Source organism: Chroicocephalus ridibundus, chromosome 2 (assembly GCF_963924245.1).
Source record: "Chroicocephalus ridibundus chromosome 2, bChrRid1.1, whole genome shotgun sequence".
Classification (NCBI taxonomy): domain Eukaryota; kingdom Metazoa; phylum Chordata; class Aves; order Charadriiformes; family Laridae; genus Chroicocephalus; species Chroicocephalus ridibundus.
The window spans coordinates 158,228,796-158,249,831 of NC_086285.1; the positions used below are offsets into that span (position 1 = coordinate 158,228,796).

Consider the following 21,036-nt stretch of genomic DNA (forward strand, 5'->3'; position numbering starts at 1 on the left):
CTACTATTTTTTTTTTTTTTTTTTACTATGTTTACTTCCGACCTCTCCTTGCGCGGCTCGTAGTAAAAAGGAAAAAAAAAAAAAAAAAAAAAGCCATAGTAAAATAAATAAAAAGGGCCGCGGAGCGCGGCATCGCCTCCCCCCGGCCCTTCCCCCGGAGCAGAAAAGCGCCGGCGCGTATTTCTCCGGAGGGGTGGGGGGATTGAAGTGCGGGGGGTAGGGGGGTTGTCAAAAGAGCGCGTATCAGCGCGGAAGCAGCGCGGCCGCCCCCTCGCGGCGCGCCCTCCCCCGGCCGCGGGAGCGCGGATCCCTGCGCGGCCGCCAAGGGGCGGGCACGGGCAGGGCGGCGGCGCGCAGGGCGGGAGCGCGCAGGGCCCCGCGGAGCTGCCTCCGCCCCCGCGGCCTCTCCCGCCCGCCCCTCGGCGGCGCTTTAAAGGAGGAAAGCAACTAAACTTCTATTGTACCGGACAGAGCGCGCCGCGCAGCCCTGGACCTACAACCGCCGCACGCCGGGAAGGCGGCAGCTCTCCGCTGCTCCCTGGGTTATTATTATTTTTTTTAAAAGAAACCGTGGTGGGAGGAAGAGATCTACATTCTCCCGGCGTTTTGTCCTTTTTTTTTTTTTCTTTTCTCCGTCCTTTCCGGCTGTTCTTTTTAATTTTACTATAGATATTATATTTTTTTTTCCTCGTTTTGTTGTTTCCCCGCGCCGCCCGCAATAATTGCCTCGCTACGTTTCGCAGCTGGCGCGTTGGAGAAGCCGGTGAGTTGCGGGGGGCTCTTGCTTTTTCCCCCCCCCCCATCACTTCGATTCCTCTCCCCCTCCTCCTCCTTCTCCCGCGGTTGTGGCGTTTGGACTGACACGGGCTGGTGACACCCGGGCTGCTGGCGGGGCTGCGCTCCGCGGACGTGGATACCGATGGTCCCTCCCGAGGGACGCTCTCCTCTGCCGGGGCACCGGCGCTCCCCATCCTCTTTCTTGCGATCGGATTTTAATTTTCTTTTTAATTTAATTTTTTTTGGGGGGGGGGGGGCGCGGTGTAAGCATTTGCTGCTCCCGCGTATGCGCGGGCAGGCAATGGTTATTGCACGTATTGCTTGTATATATACGTGTGTATATATATATGCGCGTATATATATATACGTATGTATATTTGACAAGATTTGGCAAAGTTTGCCAAGGTCCCCGTGCATGGCCAGCACGCCCAGGTGGGTGGCTGGGGGGCAACCCGGCTCCCGGCTGGAAGCTGCCGGCCGCCCCTTCCCGCCCGGCTCCCGGGAGGCGGGATGGGGATGGCGCTGCGGCCCCGGCAGGGAAGGGGGCTCCGTGCCGGCGCCGTGCCCGGTGTGAGCGGGGCGGGGAGACGAGCCCGGCCGAGCTGCTGCAGCCCCCTCCGGGGGAGCCGCGGGGAGGGTGGTCCGGCAGCCGGCCCCTCGGTACATCAGGTCGCGCTGTCCGGTTGTCCTGCCGAGCTTGGAAGGGAGTGAAGGGAGGTCGTGGATTTTATTTTATCATTATTATAGTATTTTTTTTTTTAATTACTAAACGCGACTGCGCTTTCTACCCGCCCGCACGGCGTGGGGAGCCGGGAGGGAGCGCTGCGCGCCGGGGGGGCCGCCGATCCCCGGGGGTGAACCGATCCCCGCGGCGGAGCTCGGCTCGGCTCACCCGGACGCCCCCTTTTCCCCCCAACCCTTCCAGGCACCAGCCGCCGCGATGCCGCTCAGCGCCGGCTTCCCCAGCAAGAACTACGATTACGACTACGACTCGGTGCAGCCCTACTTCTACTTCGAGGAGGAGGAGGAGAACTTCTACCTGGCGGCGCAGCAGCGGGGCAGCGAGCTGCAGCCCCCCGCCCCGTCCGAGGACATCTGGAAGAAGTTTGAATTGCTGCCCACGCCGCCCCTCTCCCCCAGCCGCCGCTCCAGCCTGGCCGCCGCCTCCTGCTTCCCCTCCACCGCCGACCAGCTGGAGATAGTGACCGAGCTCCTCGGGGGGGACATGGTCAACCAGAGCTTCATCTGCGACCCGGACGACGAGTCCTTCGTCAAGTCCATCATCATCCAGGACTGCATGTGGAGCGGCTTTTCCGCCGCCGCCAAGCTGGAGAAGGTGGTCTCCGAGAAGCTGGCCTCCTACCAGGCGGCCCGCCGGGAGGTGGGGGGACCCGCCGCCCGCCCCGGCCCGCCGCCCGCCGGGCCCCCGCCGCCGCCGCCCGGCCTCGCCGCCTCCCCCGTCGCCTCCGCCGGCCTCTACCTGCACGACCTGGGGGCCGCCGCCGCCGACTGCATCGACCCCTCGGTGGTCTTCCCCTACCCGCTCAGCGAGCGGGCCCCGCGGGCCGGACCCCCCGGCGCCAGCCCCGCGTCCCTGCTGGGCGACGACACGCCGCCCACCACCAGCAGCAGCGACTCGGGTGAGTGGGACCCACGCGTGATGGTGGTGCTGTGTGTAGGGGGGGGGAGGCGTGGAAACCCGCTGGCGGCCCCCCCTTCTCCCCCCTCCCCTCATGGGCTTTTTTTAAATGCCACGTTAGCGAGGCACGGAGAGGCTCCCAGCGAATTTATTTCCTGCAAAACCAGCCCAGTTTTCCCTCCAGGGGTGGAGGGAAGAAAGGAGGGGGGGGCGAAAAAAAAAACCTAAAGAAGCGAGGGGGGGGAGGGAGAAACTTTCATAACGGGGTCAGAGCCGGTCTGGGATGCGGTGTCCCGGTGAAAGTGGCTCCCGGTGCCACCCGTGGGCCGGGAAGGAGTTAACTCCCGCCCGAGAGCCGCGGGGGGAATGCGCCGTCGGGGAGGTGCTAGTGAAAGTGACTGCAGAGGAGTGAATGGGGCTGGGAAAGTTTTAGAAATGCTTCCTTAGGTATTTGACAGCCTGTTCCGCTCCCTCGTAAATTTGGGTTGAACGTGAGTTTCGAGCGCTACAGCCTTCCTTCCCCCCGCCCCCCGCCTTGGATTTTCCGCAAATTAGCAGATCAAGAGAGATTCAGAAAATGTCTCTGAATACACATGTGTGTTAAGTAAGCTTTCTTTTGAGGCGTGGCCAAAGCCTTCTAAATCCTTAATTAAGGGCAGCTTGAGTCTGGGAGCTTTATTGCGCTGTACTGCTGACAACCGAGGTTAAACTTTCCTGCTATCTTTTTCATGCGCTCCTCGGAATTACGCAAGATCGTTGCAACTTTTGAAATCAGGGAGCCGGGGTTTGGAGCGCGGTCCATGTGTCCTATTGCACTTCCTTAAAGGAAAGGCTCTTGGGGAAAGTGGAGTCCAGCAGCATCAGATGGGTTTAAGAAGGTTTTATCAACCAGTTCCTCGCTGTGCAGCTCAGAGTAACCTTCCCTTATAAATACAGAGTATTTGCGCAGATCAGCTTATGATTTATTTTTTCCCCCTCTTGCAGAAGAAGAACAAGAGGAAGATGAGGAAATTGATGTCGTTACATTAGCCGAAGCGAATGAATCCGAATCCAGCACCGAGTCCAGCACAGACACGTCAGAAGAGCACAGTAAGCCCCACCACAGCCCGCTGGTTCTCAAACGGTGTCACGTCAACATCCATCAGCACAATTACGCCGCTCCTCCCTCCACCAAGGTTGAATACCCAGCTGCAAAAAGGCTAAAGTTGGACAGTGGCAGAGTTCTCAAACAGATCAGCAATAACCGAAAATGCTCGAGTCCCCGCACGTCAGATTCAGAAGAGAACGACAAGAGGCGAACGCACAACGTCTTGGAGCGCCAGAGGAGAAACGAGCTGAAGCTGAGCTTCTTTGCCTTGCGTGACCAGATACCCGAGGTGGCCAACAACGAAAAGGCGCCCAAGGTTGTCATCCTGAAAAAAGCAACGGAGTACGTTCTTTCCATCCAGTCAGACGAACACAGACTGATCGCAGAGAAAGAGCAGTTGAGGCGGAGGAGAGAACAGTTGAAACACAAACTCGAGCAGCTAAGGAACTCTTGTGCATAGAAACTCTTGGGCATCGCTTAGAATCACCCAAACTAGACTGAAACAATGATAAAATATTAGTGTTTCTAATATCACTCATGAACTACACCAGTCCATTGAGTATGGAACTATTGCAACTGCATGCTGTGCGATTTAACTTGAGACTACACAACCTTGGCTGAATCTCCCAAGGGTTTGGCCAGAACCTCAAAACTGCCTCATAATTGATACTTCGGGCATAAGGGATGACGGGACATTCTTCATGCTTGGGGATGAACTCTTCAACTTTTTTTTCTTTTAAGATTTTGTATTTAAGGCATTTTTTTCATATGAGAATCCCAAATAAAGGTTGTCCCCAGATTGCTGTATATTATTGCCATGTAAATATCTTTAATAAAGTCTTTATAGAAAAATGTGCAACGTTAATACGCAACAGTTGTGGCAACTGGATTTATACTTGTCTTGAACTTCTGTGCCATAACATTTCACAATTTTGTTTTTTATTTAAATACATTTTTTCTTTTAAAAATGATTTTTATTTTGTTTTTAGATAAATAAATATTTGCCCAAAATATAATTAGCTAAATACTGTGTAAAGACTTTGCTTTGTCTCCTGCTGTTGTCATTAGATGCTCGTTTCCATGACATCCCTCTCCCTGTCATCGTGGCTGTGACCTGACAGAAGCCAAAGGAGAGTTAGTTGAGAGGAAATTATGATAGTTTTGTAGCTTAGGAGGGAGTTGAGTTTCTTCCTCTCCCCTGTCCCCCCGCCCTTGTGTTAATTCAAGTAGATAAAATCGTTGGTCTAATGTGCTTGGTTAGTTCAACCAGTGTTGCCACCATGAAGGTGGGTGGTAGCAATGTCTGTCTTGGCCACGGTCATCTGCCTGCTGGAAGTAAAGTTGAGGTGATGTATTTTTACACCAGTCACCCCAGCGTGTGGGCTCTGCCTTCCTTCCAAATACGTATAATTACATTTTCAGGGCATGACCTTCATTCTGCGCTAGGGACCCAGCTCTGTATTTTGAGGGCTGCTTTGTAGTCGGCTCACCTTAATTGCTTCCTGTTTGATTTTGAACAGGAGTTAAATGGGATAAGAAAATAAACCGAGATGGCGAGTGTTGAAGTGGTTAAAACAACAGAGCATTTTCCCTTTTTAAGTGCTGAAATCGGCAGAGCCACTCTTCCTGGTCAAACACCTTAACACTGCATTCATGTGAATAGTTAGGTGGGATTTCAAGGAATACAAAGTTCAAGGATGCACGAAAGGGAGCAAAGGAAAAGAAGAGCTATTTCTCACTTGAAGAATCTGCTGGGACAGATTCCTAACGTTTGTCAGATATATTAAATCATATTTACATTCAGGAATTGTCTCATGATCAGCTTCAGATGAGCAATACAGTACTTGCTTGACACAGCTCCTAAGGCTAGGTTTGATCTTTTTCCCCCCTCCTTTCACCCACTTACCTCCACTTCGGTCAGAACTTGAGCAAGAAATCAATGAGCCCTTTGATGTGGGGGAAGAAGGTGCTTTTTGAAAAAGTTGAGCCTTGTACTTTTTGATTTTCATAATTCCCGTTAAATACATATTTGCTTGGCTTCCGACCATCCGGGCAGCGGTGCTGCCAGATAACACCAGTGCCAGCAACTGAACTGGGACCGAAGGTTCAGGTTTTCTATTCCTTTTGAGTTCGGAGTGGGAAGAAGATGGGCTGTGTGTGTGTGTACATGGGGTGGGGGAGTGGAGGTAGCATTTTAGGGACAGTGTAGATGCCAAAGATCTCTGTCCTGCAAAGCCTAGGGTGACCGTCCTAACAATTTTGCACATGGGAGGACTCCCAGAAGAAAGTAAGTGTCTAAATCCCGTTTAATGAGGTGCTTTAAGTGCTCGGCTGAAGATTTCTTGGGGGGGGGGGGGGGGGGGAAGTGTTCTGTTAGAAAAATGGGAGAAAATAAAGCTCTTTTCTTCAATTTGTCCACACCAGCCCCTTGTAACTGGGTTTATAGAAGTGGGCTGCAGTTGCTTTTTTCAGTGCATGGTTCAGATATTCACTTATGAGGAAAAAGAATGATGTGAAATGAAACTGTTAATCTTATCCAAACTGTAAATCAGGACCTCTTCCAGCTCTGAATAACAGAAAAGTTATACCTTTTATTAGGCAGGATAACTTATTTTAAAAGAACATGAATTTCACTTGCTATCTTAGATATTGTTCAGGAACAGAAGCAAGCTGCTGTTCAAGAATTTCTAACTGTATCTCCATCCTCTGAAACAAAGCGAGAGATGTAGATCCATCCACCGACTATGAAAAAAGTCTGTCACCTTTGGGTCCCACTTTCACAGATTAGCAAAACCCCTCGCTTCTCCCCATTAAATGAGCTTAGGCCACAATGATTAATAAAGCTTTCCTTATTTGTCAGCTTCTAAAATCATTTCGAGAATAGTTTTGGGTTTTTTCTTCTATCTGCAGAAGGTTCTTGGTCTTTTGATGAATAGGATACTTAACGGTTACTTAATTTCTTACTCTCACCTTTTAATTGAGCATCAGTTCCACTTGCCACTTTCCTCCTGGAAGAGTCCACTGGATCATGAACGGGATCACAAATTGATACTCTAAAAGAGTCTGATTTTATGGGATGACGCTTCATATTTATGACATTTGTCACTTTTCTGAAGGGTTATGAAGTGCCAAAACAATGCAGTGAAAAATAAATAAATTTAACACAGCCCGTGGGTGCAGGAGCGAAAAACTTCTCCTGGTCATTAAACTGCCGCTACAATAAAGAGGAAGGTGATTTCCACTTTCCGACTCTGCGCGAGAGGTTAGGAAGTTCGGAAGACACAGGCATCCCACACGAGTATCCGGGCTGGATTCAGTTAGTAACGCATTGTATATGGATAAGGAAGTGTTGGGGTTTGCTGCTGTTTTGGAGCAATAAAGGAGATAAGCTTATAAAAGAAGCCTCTGAGCCGTGAAATAAAACGCAGCAAGTATTTACAGTGCTTGCCAAACAGCTGTACCAAAACACTACTCGAAATACAAGGAGCGTTTTTAGCTTCATCCCTCTGCTCCTTGACTTTCACAGGAGATTTCAAGCCACTTCTCTCCCAGAAAAACATGAGGCAAAATATGGCATCAAAAGAAACTAGAAACAAATGATCGTTGTGAATATAAAATTGCCCTTATCATATACTCTTGCTGTTTTTGTTTAATAATGCTGATTTTTAAGTTTCCAGCTTCATTTTTTTTTCCTTGTGTACAAGTTCTGTCTTTCCAGCCAACTAACAGCGTGAATGACTTCAACACATCAATACAGAATGTGCTGGGGGAGCACTGGGATGTACAAAAGCACCTGTGTTGGCTTAATTCAGCTCCCATCTGAGCCTTCCATGGAAATTCCATGTTTCTTCCAGGGAAACAGACTTGCGCCAGTGGAAGATGCTCTTGAAAATTTTCTCACTGCCTCTAAAGAAATCATTTGACTTACCCCTGCCATAACCACTCTGGCTGCTGTAGCACTTTGCAACCATTGCAGGCTGTTGAGAGATGACAAACATTTCATCAGAGTTGTATTAAAAGGAGAGTTTCAGGGAAGTGGAATAGAATTACTGTAAACTGGAAATACGCCAGGCCACTTCAGTTAACATCTGAATTTATTCAAAACGGAAGGTAGAGGTGGTTGTTTCATCTACGGAGATGAACCATCTTCTAATACGCTGGGTTTTTTTTTTAAACAACCTTTTTGTTTTGATTGATCTGTGTTAAGAGTCATCGGCCAATGAATTATCAGAAGAATAAAACTGAACGATAGGGGATCCTAACGCAGGCAGACAGCTTGGGAAGAGACTCAGGATTTACTTTCCAGCTTACGGGTTTGCTATTTCCTCATTTTAAGAGAACATCTATGGGAGCTTCTGAAAAAACGGCTCTGCTGACTGAAAACTAACCACTCATTTCCCCTTGAGGTTTCCACGTAGACGAGGCCTAAACCTGCCTAGGAAAAAAAAATAATCAAGAAATGAGATAGATGAGCCGCAGAAGCCGGATTTCATTTCCAGTACAAAATGTTTGACGTTCATCAGGTTTCACCTCCCTTCGTGCCATTTACTCATCTCAGGCATTAGCTGTAGAGTCAGTGGGGACATGCAACAGCGAGAACATTATCCAAGATTCAGAATAACAGTCTGGGAAGTCAAAGGGTTGTTTGGCTTTTTTTTCTAATTCTGCCATTCACCTTCTACAGAGATCTTGACCGAAGGGAGGATGCAAGTGTTTGGAGCACCTTGCTGATGGCAGTGGACTCGGCGGTGTGAGTAATGCTCATCATGGAAGAGCAGCAGTAACCGCACATCTAGTTGGGACCAGGATTGGGTGAGACACTGCCCAGGCAGTGAGAGTACCACCTCTTCATCCTTTCTTGATTATATGACAGGGTATTTTTTCCACATCTCTACAGAGGCCAAGCGCCTTGTCTCTAAGCGTGTCCAGACTCCATCTTCCTAGGAAATCACAGAATCATAGAATCATAGGGGTTGGAAGGGACCTCTGGAGATCATCTAGTCCAACCCCCCTGCCAGAGCAGGGTCACCCAGAGCAGGTTGCACAGGAACGTATCCAGGTGGGGTTTGAATGTCTCCAGAGATGGAGACTCCACCACCTCTCTGGGCAGCCTGTTCCAGGGCTCTGCCACCCTCAAAGGAAAGAAGTTCCTCCTCATGTTGAGGTGGAACTTCCTATGCTCAAGTTTGTGCCCGTTACCTCTTGTCCTGTCCCAGGGCACCACTGAAAAGAGCCTGGCCCCATCCTCCTGACACCCACCCTTTAAGTATTTATAAGTGTTGATAAGATCCCCCCTCAGTCGTCTTTTTTCCAGACTGAAGAGACCCAAATCCCTCAGTCTTTCTTCATAAGAGAGGTGTTCCAGTCCCCTAATCATCTTGGTAGTTCTCTGCTGCACCCTCTCCAGCAGTTCCCTGTCCTTCTTGAACTGAGAAATGAGATGAGTTGGTTTTTCTGACAATAAAGAGTATGACCTTTGGCGCTGAATATTAATGCATATGAAAAAGTTCCATCTGACATTTGTGGAAACTATTTAATATTTGTAGTTACTGAGCAAACCTTGCTTCAAGTCGCCACCAACGCCTGGGAGCCCAAGCTACGAGGGACATCTGCATGGTCGTGCTGAGAGCCGTGAGAAAGGAGGGAGAAATCGTTGGCTGAGGGTGGAGCTCCATGGCTCTGGTCGACTTTGGTGGCAAAGCGTCTTATTCCCACAAGCACTGCAGTTTCCAGCTTGATGTACGAATTGTGGTGCAATGCCTTGTTCTGCACAAGTCCGGGAGAAAGCAGCCGGGTGGGTTAGTTCCTGGCATTATATATTATGGCAATTGCATTTTGTTGCTAAACTCACCCTTCATCTATGTCTCTCTGTGAGTCTTGCCACGGCTACTGTTTTGTCGAATACATTTCCATTCAAGGCAAAACCTTTCTTGCAACCACGTGTAATTTCCATCGCAAGCTTCTATGTCCCAATTATGTGGAATTATGTTTTCCCTATAGGATCAAAAAGAAAAAAAAAAAAAAAAGAAGAAGAAATAAAGGATTAGGTGCTATTAATGAAGAGGTTTTAAAATACAAGCTGCAAAAATGGAGCAATCTGACTGGGTAACAAATAGTTCCAAGCAAAGAAATTAACACTGCTTGGAACTAATTAGCCCCATCAGCTTCCTTCATGCTAATTTATCCATGATGAAAGAGGATAGAAATAGCAAGAAGGGGGGAAAAAAATAAATTAAAAATTACAGGAATTGTGCGTTACGTACAACTGCTATGAGTAGGCAAAACGCGCGAGCGTGCGTGATGAAATGCCAAGTCCTGCTGCCGCCGCCCCCTCCCTCCGGCCGCCCCCCGGCAGGTCCCAGTCCCGCGGCAGCGCTCCCCTTTCCCAGCACGTTTCTCTTCCAGGCGCCACGCGTGTGCAAGGGGCTGCTCGCCGGGATGCAGCTGCCGGGGCGAGAGCTTCTTTCCACTCCTTTTTCTCCCATTAATCTGCTCCGTGACGACAGCAGGACCAAACAAAGCCTCTCGGTGCAGGTAGTCCCTGTGATCTAGCGCCCGGCTGAGTGTCTGGCAAAGCCCTTTTTTGGCTCGTGCCCAAGGCCGCGCTGCGCTACGGATGAATTAGGGGAAGAGGGATCAACTCGGCAACCACGTAGATACAGCCCACATGAACGAAAGGTTAACACGCTTCCCCGCCGTACGAAAATATCCCCGCTCTCCCTCCCCCGCCGAAACATGGTGTCTGCACTGCACAGACCCCACGTTGCTCAGCTCCCGGATTTATTCTGTCTGATTTGTGTCCTTAATTCAGGTTTATTCAGTCTGATATGGGCAACGCTGTTTCCTAGAATTCTTCCGGTTTTCATTAGACTGCACTGCAATCACTCCTTAAATAATTTGGTTTCTTTCATGTCATGTGCGTCCCAAGAAAGAAAACCTGCCCGGTAATAACTGCTACCAGAACACGGCTTGCCACCAAGAGTGCTTTAGGAAGGCTGGTGTTGACGTATCTAAAACCAAATAAAAATGTAGACAATGTAGTGAAGATGCTGGATCAGAACCAAAGACGACTTTTCCACCCCCAGTTTCTAACAGGGTTTTTTCACTATTCCGCGCTCTATGAATTTACTTTTAGGCTACGCGTTAAATGCAGGAATGGAGCAGTAACCAGAATCTAAATTAAAAGGATGTAACAAGGTATATTGCGAGCGTTATGCTGTAATCTATGTTCCATGCACGTACAAGTTTCAGAGGTAAATTGAATATGATCTGTTGGTTTCTGAGGAACCTGAACAAAGATACCTCAGCCTTGGACTAGGCTGGGTTTCCAACAGTAAACAGCATCGTTACACGACAGCTGCAACCTAGCTTGCAAATAACAGACTTTTTATATTGTATAAATGTGATGGACAGGAGTGGAAAAAGGAGAATTTATATTTATTTTTTTTACTTCTATCGACCAAGTATTTTTCATAGGCAGCGATTTGACAAAAAAGTCCATCGGACTCTAATAGTTCACCACGTATTGGCTGCAGACATTGTGATTCACAATGGATTCAGAGAAGAAAAGCCGTCTTATTTTGATAAATTGTACTAGTTTATAATATTAATTTGATCTGCAAAATCCCTCTCAGATTTTTCTTTGGGCACAAGTAAAATCTTATTATGCGTTCTCATTATCATTCATCATTATGGTAAAGAGTAAGATAATATTGTATTGTGCCTAGACTTCTACACTTTGAGGGAATGTAAAAGGCTATATGAATATCTTATGAAGTGATTGCAAAATAAAACTGACATCAAAGTGATTCAACTATGTAACATATTATTCCCTCCCTGTAAAACTGGATTGTTACTGAAAAATGCTTTCCTCCCTTTGCATTTGTGAAAGGGAGAGGAAAAAAAAAAATCTCCTGCCCTTATGGAACAATACAGCATTTTTCCATGTTTTACAAGGGCAGAAGTATTCATCAGCATCTGTACTTTTAGTGGAAATTTGATTTTTGGTGCCTGATTAAAATGAATCCGCCCCTTCCCCCACTCACGTCAGCACGCTGCCCTAAAACTGAGACCGGAGTGTGACACCCAAAACAGTGAACACAAACTGCGAAAGCATTAATGGGGCTCCGGGGGCCAAAATAACCGCCAGATATTTATGACCTGCTTTAGCAGCTGGAGCAAAATACGTGGGCAGCGAGGTGACTGCCACGGAGGGGCCTGCAGCTGCGCCGCGTTGCCTAGCCGTGGGGGGTTCCCCCATCCCTCTAAACTCCTTTTCAAACTCCTCTTTTTTGAAGCTGGTGGCCAAATTCCCATTAATGTCATGCGCTACCATATGGGAACGCTACGTGACAAAAGGTTTTAAGCTCAGTTGATGATTCCATGAGGTTTCCCTGTTGCTGGCCCTTGGGGAGCCTGCTCGGAGGAACAGTAAATCCCACCCGAGGAAGAGTAGATCCCACCCGAGAGTGCCGGCTCCTGGAACAGACACACCGCATCCACGCAATGCAAAGTGATGATCTGGTGTGAACTCACTTTGATGGTTCAAATCTATTTAAAACGCCTTGAATAGAAAGCTTTGTCCTGCCAGATGTTACAGCAAATCTGGTAGAGTCCGTCCTACCGCAGCCTGTCTGAAGCCATCATGAACACCCCACAGTGTGCAGATCAGTGATGACGTTGATACGAATCATATTTATCCTGCTGGACGCTCCAGCCATGCACGGTTTCGATTTTGTGACTATGAGGCCACCACAGCTTACTTATTCCCTGATTTAATTGGCTCTGCGTAAATTAGCTTTCGGTTCATACCTCCCTTTGTCTTGGTATGCATTAGGAGCAAAATCTCGGCCTCTTGACGAAGCACCACACAAACCACAAAGCTCTTATTGACTCCAGCAGGGCCAGGATTACAACCTTAATTTTGCAATCTTTCTTTAATCTTCTCTTAATTAATTTAATTCTGATATCATCATCTAGATTGCCCCATTCATTTAGCATCACAGCATCTATCTCTTCATTCTCACTGGAAGGCTTTGGTAACTTTGCAAATGTTGCAGTTCTATCTCCCGTTCCTACCTTTTGATCTTTACTAACGACCTTCCTTTAATGTCTGCGGAGCTCAGCCTTTTATCAGGGAAGGCGCTCCACCCTCCCTGGTGGAGGGGACAACTGCTCAGATCAGCCTAGGCATGAGGAGCTGAAGTTCTACCTCCTGCCTCTCCGAGGTGATCCTGCTGGCCCGTCCTGGCTCTCCAGCCAGTTTGAAAACCGGTTCCGCCAAATCCAACTTAAAACTGAAGGGCAGACAGGATTTCATGAAGTTTTACAGCCCATTCCAGTTTTAAGTAATTTCAGGACCTGCATTGTCTCTGCTGGGGGGGTTTCTTCTGGTAACCGCCTTGGGTGGGCAGTTCTGGTGTGGGTGGGAAGATGCAGTAACCCACAGCTTGCAGCGGGCAGTTTAGGTTGAAAAGTATATAATCCATACTGTGCTGTTCCATTTGCTTTGGTTTGTGAGCTCAGCTGATGCTTTATGTTTGTTTTTTTTTGCCTGGCCACACAAAAATACCGTGCTGCTGCCTTATGTACAGTTGATCTTAATGGTACCACCTAAGTACAGACAAGGTGTCCTCTCTTCTCCTTGGCCTCTGCGTGCCTGTGGCTCAGCTGGTGTGCAGCGGGGACCCAGCCGAGAGCACCGCAGCCGGGTCAGGGCGAGAGGAGGCCGGGTGCCAGGGTGCAGATGGGCAGGACTTTGCACCAGGATCCCCCACTGACCCCCAGTCCATCCCATATCACCGGGATAAAAATGCTTATTCTGGTATCATTTCTCCCTAGGTGGAAAAAAAAAATTATATTAGCGTGACTGTGCCCATACTGCATCACTGTAACTCATCAGATTTTTAAAAAGTGTAAATTTTGGGATAACGAGCTTATGAAAATGCTGACGGCAAACAAGGCTGTGGAGTTGCACAGTGATTTCCACTGTGCTGTACATGATCCAGCCCTTTGGTCTTGGTGATTTACCTCCATATTCAGCCCCCTCCTCCTGACAGTGGGCCACGGTGAAAGAGCTGGTGTGCTGGATATCCTCACGCACTTCCCTCTCCATCACAGGATGGTTGAGGTTGGAAGGGACCTCTGGAAGTCATCTGGTCTAACCCCCCTGCTCAAGCAGTGCCACCTTGAGCAGGCTGTCCAAGACCATGACCTTTTGACCATGGCTTCTGAATATCTCCAAGGATGGAGACTCCACAGCCTCCCTGAGCAACCCGTTCCAGTGCTCAGTGACCAACATCCTGGTCGTGACTGCTTCACAGGGTGGGTCTTGCTGTTACACGTAATTTAACACAGAGTATGTCAATGTTCAGAGGTGCTGGGCATTTGCAGGTCCCATCGCCTCCAACCGTGGTTGGGGATGCTCATTGCTTTTAAAGGTAGGGCAAAAAACCCACTGCAGTTTTCCTCTCCTGAAGCAATAATGGTTTCTGGATGAAAAGACAGCAGAGAAAGGATAAATCTGGGGTACAGACAGATGCAAGTGCTCTGCCTGCCCTCTGCCATTTTTTTTCTGGGTAACTTTAAACTCGGACGCACTCTGGCTCTCAGGGGAGGCACATTTTCAGGAGCTCTCGGATGTCAGCGGATGCAAAGCTCAGCTGAAACTGAGCACAAATGGAAAATCCTGTCCTTCGATCTCTCCTGGCACGTCAAGGATTTGCTTTGACCTCTTTAAAATTTACCTGCTCTGCCCTCGTTTTCTCACTTCCATTCCCTTGTACCTATCGGGATCATTTGGCTCTAAGACAAACCATCCAAACAGATCGCTGTGGCTTCACTGTCACGAGCTGTGGAAAAAAAAAATAACATCCCGAAATCCTGTGGGCAGAGACTGGACACCGGCGGGAAGGCAAACGACAGCGTGCAGCATCTGCGCGGTGCTGGTTTTCTGGAGCTGGAGTCTGTTTGTGTGATGCCATTCATCTAGCGCGTGCTTTCTCTACTCACCGTCGCCGAGGTGAAGCTACGCAGCACGACAACAAAACAAGCCGCTCTGCCTAGTGGTGGAAAGGTCTTTTCCCAGCACATACTACGGTTTTGCTGAGACGGGTGGCTAAAAATGGCGTGCTGATTTTAACGAAGATTGATAGTCCACACGAATATGCCGCCTGCCCGGCTTCTCTGCTGGACGCTCAGCAGACAGCCTTAAACAACGGGATCGCCTGTTGGTTTGGGGATTAAAAGCCGCCTGTGGAAGAGCGCGCTGAGAAAATGTGCTGAGAGCTTCTGCTGAAGGGGCTAATTCATAGTTTAGGCAAGTAGCTTCATAACCACGTCTATCATGAAAATTTGTTATCAGCATACTGTTTGAATCACAGATCAATGCACACTGATTTTGGCAAATCTAATTAGATTTGATGGGAAAGAACGTGTTTGCATTTTTTAGGCTCTGTAGTTCCCATCTCTTTACGTGTAATTTCATTTTTGATTTGTTTAACAGCGATTAAGGGCTGTGAATCATGATACTGCGGGGATGTCAGCCCTGGTTATCCCACTCACTCAGCCAGCCCCGTCTCTCACCCGGCACTGAGAACGGGAGGCTGGGATCAGGGCTCCAGTGCCTCCCAGTTACACCAGCCAGAACTCCATGCGCTCTCCCTGTACGGCAACAGGCAAGATATTTTACATATCTGCACCTCCGTTTACATGTCTGTGAGCTTGGATATGGCATATATATGCATCTTAGGGGCATTATAAGATTCATTGATCCCTACGGCTTGTCAACTGTTTCCATTTCTTCTGCCCCCATGGCACAACGCAAAATTAATTATCATCATTTGTGATGCGGAAGGGGCACAGCCTGGTGCTTCTCTGCCTTTGTGGGTACTGCCACTGCTCTGCTTTCAATTTTTGCCTGGAATATGCAATTGCTTAAATCTCCTCTTGGTAAAGCGAGGATACCAGCTACAGGGGTGGCCGTCATGAGGTCAGGGCTAAAATGGGACTCTCTTTGGGACTAAACCAGTGAGCTGATGAGCAGCTTATGACAGACATCCACACCAGATAATTCTCCCTCCCTCCTTAGGTCTTTTCTCCAGTGCCTAAGGAGTTTATTTAATGGCAGTGAACCAGTTTAGCCATATTCACATTCCCACCCCAGGGGGAATCCTGTGCCTTGTAGTGCAGGAGTAGCATCATCCTGGCTGTGAAATGGGCTTCCAAATCCCAGGCCAGCGTCCTGCGCCAGTGGGCACCTTTACCTCTGACAGGGGAGGTGGGAAGAAAGGGGCCAGCGCAGGACAAAGTCTGAGGTGGCTCATTGCACCCAGGGCACAGCCACTCTCCGGGTGGCAAAGAGATGCAAAGGAGGGCGTTGAACCAGGTCTCCCACTTCTTAGGGAGGTGCTGGGTCGTTACGTGAGACATGGGCAGTGGTGCCACCATCACCAGCCGTGCTAAAAAAGAGCACAAATCTCCCAGCTGTTTTTAAGGAAGATCATAGAATCATAGAATGGTTCGGGTTGGAAGGGACCTTAAAGATCATCTCGTTCCAACCCCCAAGATGTCAGCCCTGCAGCCACAAACCAGCCTGCCCCAGTCGCCAGAGGACCCAGCCCCAAAGCCTGCCCCACGGCTGGGCCCACGGGGAGGGTGTGCAGCACATCCATAAAAAAGCTCTTTGGGAAGGTGGAACTCTAAAGTGAGGGCAAGACAGCAACCGGGCTTGAGAAGAGAGGGACACCAGCTCCGGCGCAGGTTTCACGCACTGTCCCCTGCTCCCATCCTGCTGCTGAAGGAGCCTCGTGCATCGCCCCCGAGCTCAAGTTGTGGCTTGGCTGTGGCAACATGCCCGTCGTGACACTTCGAGGGCTGCCGGTGTCACTCTCCCTTGAAAATCGTTCACATGAGTGTTGTTTATTTGTTATAGATGGAGAGATTAGTGTGAAGGCTAAAAAAGAAAGCAAACAGAAAGGGAAGGACCCGGGGGATACTGCGGTGGTTTATGCCAGCTTGGCTGGTCCGACCTGTTTATAATGTCTAACACAATCACAGGTGCCAAAGAATAACCGACAAGTTAATCAGTTTCCTCTTTGCGAATTAGCAACAGGATCCTTGTGTGAGGAGGGCAAGGTTTTCCCAGGAGCCCAGTGCTTCAAAAAGCGGGAAGCAGGCCCCAGGCTCCTCTCCGGAACGTGGTGGCATTTTACCCGCTTTGTGTGTCTTCTGCTGCTGTTGAGACATACAGTCGTCACGTGGGCGCTGCCGGGTGCGCAGGGGTCTCCTGGTCTCCTCCTCTCTTCACAGGGCCCAAGGAACCCAAATCAATGTACCCTGGACCTCTGCATCCCTATAGCTGGGTATCTCCAGCCACTTCTCAATCTGAGCATCTCCTGGTGGACATCCCCTTGGTGTGGGACGTCTCCCTAAAGACACATCATTAGCTTCGGTGGCCTTGGGCTATGTCCTGCAACCAGACCTACAACTGTTGCCTGACAATGTCTTCGCATCCTGGGTTTTCCATCCCTGCTGACAGCATCACTTTCCGCTTCCTCTCCCAGGCTTGCAACTTCTGTCCTGATCTTTCGCCCTTCACACAAAACAAACAAACCCGACTCCTTCTCCCCAGGGACTCGGTCAGTCCCTTTCTCAGGGGCTTCCTTGGGAAATCTGGCTGGGATTGAATGGTGCGGCCTCTCTCTCTCGAGTTCTCTCTTCTTTCTCGCACAACATTTGGTTTTTTCAGTACTGATGCTCAACCTCCAGCTCACAGGTTTTTTAACTCTCCCCCAAAGGCAAGCATGCTCATCTCTGGATCTACGTGCCATCCTGTCAAAATTTTAGTAATACAGACATTTGGTTTCACCTTATTCCACTGCTTTCTTGTTTCATAAATCACATTCAAGCTCGTCATCTTAAATGCTCTCCATAGTCTCAAACGGAGTTTTTGTATCTCTCTGCCCTACTCGTGCAGTCTTGCTGCAGACTCAGAAAGGCATCACTTTAAAATGTCACTTTTTTTTTTTTTTTTTAATCCACAAATTTGGGAAATAAACGGAGCACCTGAGTCACGCGCTCCTGCAATTGGGCCATGAATGACAATTCTGTTATTTCTGTGCTTCATATCAACGCTGCATATGCTCTTTCTCTGCTCTGGAGTCACCGCCAAGCCACCCTGAAGAGGGGCCTTAAGAAATCTCCCGCTCCTTGGAACATGCTCCCAATTATTTGCCAAACACCTTCCCTACAGCCTTGCAGAGAACGATGCCCCATGCAGTTTTGGGGCCCAAGGGAAATTGAGCCCAGCTCCATTAACAAAGCTGTGTTACAAAATGGATCATCTCTGTTTCCTTTACCCGTTATCTTTCTTTACATTCAAAATAGCCACTGAGAGAGGTGCCAGCCCGTGTTTATGGATAATCTGCGTGAAGAAATGGACAGGCGGAAATCTAGTGACACAACTGTTTTGGAAAAAAAAATTACATAAATTCTGGGGAGTGGAACTGGCTATGATGATGGCATAATCTGCTCCCACAACTCTGGATGGGGATATTCCTTATACACTGGAGTAGCCACCACGCTACTGTAACTCCTTCCCTTTCTCTATTTTTTGTCTTATATTCACCACTGAGAGCACACATAAGGCAGTGGAAATCTTTCCAGCAGCTTCATAAAGTTTCCAGTCTTTGCTTCTGCTCTATTATTGTCACCTGCTCCTGTCTCTTAGAGCTTTGTCCCCATCAAAATCACGGGTGAGTCACCATCGCCTGGAGATGAATCACTGTTTGGGGACAGGAATGTATTTTCTTTAAATTAACACAAGTAGTTAAATTAAAAGAGTGGGGAGCAGAAATAAATTATGATAAGCACCATTGCCTTGTACCCTTATTATTTTATCATGGAATGAGCTTGATATTGGTAAATACAGCAGGGAGGTATGTGTAAGGGTGAGGAGAAGAGCCGGTTGTGTCGAATCATAACACCTGCTGCAGAACAAATGGGTGTATGCAGGCTTCGAGTGCATTCAGGATGGAAATTAGGTGGTTTCTAACCTTCAGAGGAGGAACGTTCCAAGATAATATCCAAGCAGGTGAAGTGAGGACGAGACACCGATGCTCAACTTGATGCCTTTACAGGCAGGCTGATGCGAAATGATGGCTTCTAGCAGGAGAGGAGCAGATACGATGACCCAGCCCTTTCTTCTGAGCGCCTGGGAAGACTTAGGTTTTTGGACAGTTCCAGAATTAACCTGAAACGAAATTAATCCCTGGGTGAGGGAAGGTGTAATTACTGCTATAATTACATATTCTCAGCTGGTTTTTTTCTGCTGTGCTTCTCCAGGACCCATGTGTTGGGGTGGGGGGGGTGATGCGTGGTGGTTTGCCCCAGCCTCCGCTGCACCTACCTGCCCTGGCTGAGGACACTTCACTTTCCAGCTGCCCGTGGTCACCAGCCGGAGGCTGTCACCTCCGCGCTGTGCTAACCACAAGAAGCATGTCACAGCTTTTGTTGGCTCCACTGGCGCTTCACCTAGCTTGGCCAGCTTTGCCTGACATGGATTAAGGAGCACTCGTGATCCCTGCAGCCGGCAAAGCTGGTGGGGCCGTGGGCAGGGAAGCAGCAGCAGAGCGCTGGAGGGCAGATGCCTTCAGCTGGCACAGCCCGGTGGCAGCCTGACCCCTGATCTTTGCCTCAGATCTTCTTCTGGCCTTCAAAGAGCGTGCTGCCTCATTTGGCCTTGACTTTTCCGTGTTTAACTCGCAGGGGTGAACTCAGAGCAATGCCATTGCCCCGTGTAAGCGCGCTAAGCTGTCGTAAAGGTGATTACGCTCAAGTGCTTTATTGACACAGACGAGTATATTCGGGTCGTAATACTAGGTGATTTTTAGAGACCAACCACTAGAAAAGCTGCAGGGATGAGAGATATGAACACAAGACATATTCTACATATTCCACATGCCTGCAGAAAGAGGGTCTTTGTGTTCCCTCCAGCAGTGAGAGACGCTGGGTGTGATGGAAATGGCGGGTCCCCCCCCGACTGCTGAGGCTCCAGCCGTGCCGTCGCTGGGGGAAACGCTTGGTGGTCACCTGCCAGCCCCCTGCCACCCCATTCGATAAGGGGTACAGTATAAAGGATGGTCTGTGCATTTTTATGGGGTCTGGAGCCTGACTTCCAAACCCTGGGGCTGTCTCGCAGGGGGTGGGAGCAGCACGTCCTCCTGCCACCAGTTGCAGAGGTCCCTCCTGGAGCCGCATCTGGAATAAGCTTGGTGTGGTTGTGGTCTGACTTCTCTGTGTATAAACAGGCAGGTAAATGCTTTCACTCTCTTTTTCATAATGTTTTCCTGCCTTTGTTGTGCCGGGAACTGTACGTGGAGATAACCTGTCTCCCATCACGGTGCACAGAGCTGCGCTCACGGCCGTGCAGCTGGCGCTGTCGGCGGCATTCGGAAAACCAGTATTCATTTGGGCTGATGTGTAACAGCAGATTCCGCGTGTGCTTTGCTGAGGAAGGGAGTCCTAGGGAGAAAGGAATGAAAACTCAGTTTTCAGGGCTATTCGAGACATATTTCTCTCCTGCTCTGGCAGCCGGGAGCTGTGAAGGAGCCATCAGGGCCCCATTTAAGGGCAATAGCCCTGCGAAGCCAGGCAATAGCTTCATGCCACCATCCCAAACTCTGGAGCGGCAATGGGCTTGGCGAAAAAAGCGTGTCAGGCTGCTCCAGCACTCGGGCTCTTTTTCAGCTGACAAAACGGTCCTCTGGTCTCACGAGGAACTGTAGATTTTGGTCTTTCTCCCAAGTTCACTGACCTCAGGAGGTCGTTTATTTAGGACTTGGTCTCCGTCCAGCTGCAGGGAGTATGGCCCAAAGCGATGTCCTCCACCCCTCTCCTGCTGCAGCAGGGGATGGCACAGAGCCCTCCCAGCTGCCTGGTCAGGAGGGCTCTGGTCTCTCTTGCAGCATCTTGCTTAAACTGCAGCACCACAGAATCGTAGTTTGGATAAAGCCACATTTTATACCATAATTTTGTACCTTTGGCACTAGCAGTCGCTTCTCCCGCAATGACTGGGTTTCGGATGTTGCTTTTTATTGCAATATTCAAAGCGTTGCAGGGCAGTGGGGAGGCACTGGCACAGGTTGCCGAGGGAAGTTGTGGATGCCCCATCCCTGGAGGTGTTCAAGGCCAGGCTGGATGGGGCTTTGAGCAGCCTGGTCTAGTGGGAGGTGTCCCTGCCCATGGCAGGGGGTTGGAACTAGATGATCTTTAAGGTCCCTTCCAACCCAAACTATTTTATGATTCTATGATTCTATAATTGCTAATTAAATAGAACAGTGTGTGCTATCCACGTTTTCAGCACTGCTTTGCAAATCTCCCTGGGCCTGATACGGACTTACCCTCCGCGGAGGCTGGTTAGTCTCAGGTGGCAGCAGCAGCTCCCAGACCGGGCACCACAACCCGTGCTGGTGACAACAGGTTGCACACATGGCAGGAGGGACACCCTGCAGCTCCCGCCTCCTTCCAAAGCAGG

The 21,036-nt window shown here is 49.3% G+C and overlaps 1 protein-coding gene across 1 annotated transcript; it reads left to right on the forward strand.

Annotated features, from left to right (window-relative positions):
• Positions 1-469: 469 nt before the first annotated feature.
• Positions 470-4,368, forward strand: MYC (MYC proto-oncogene, bHLH transcription factor). The gene is made up of 3 exons (XM_063327533.1): positions 470-763; positions 1,703-2,417; positions 3,401-4,368. Exons 2-3 carry the CDS (start codon positions 1,718-1,720, stop codon positions 3,961-3,963), a joined length of 1,263 nt encoding a protein of 420 aa, XP_063183603.1. The 5' UTR covers positions 470-763; positions 1,703-1,717; the 3' UTR covers positions 3,964-4,368.
• Positions 4,369-21,036: the final 16,668 nt, after the last annotated feature.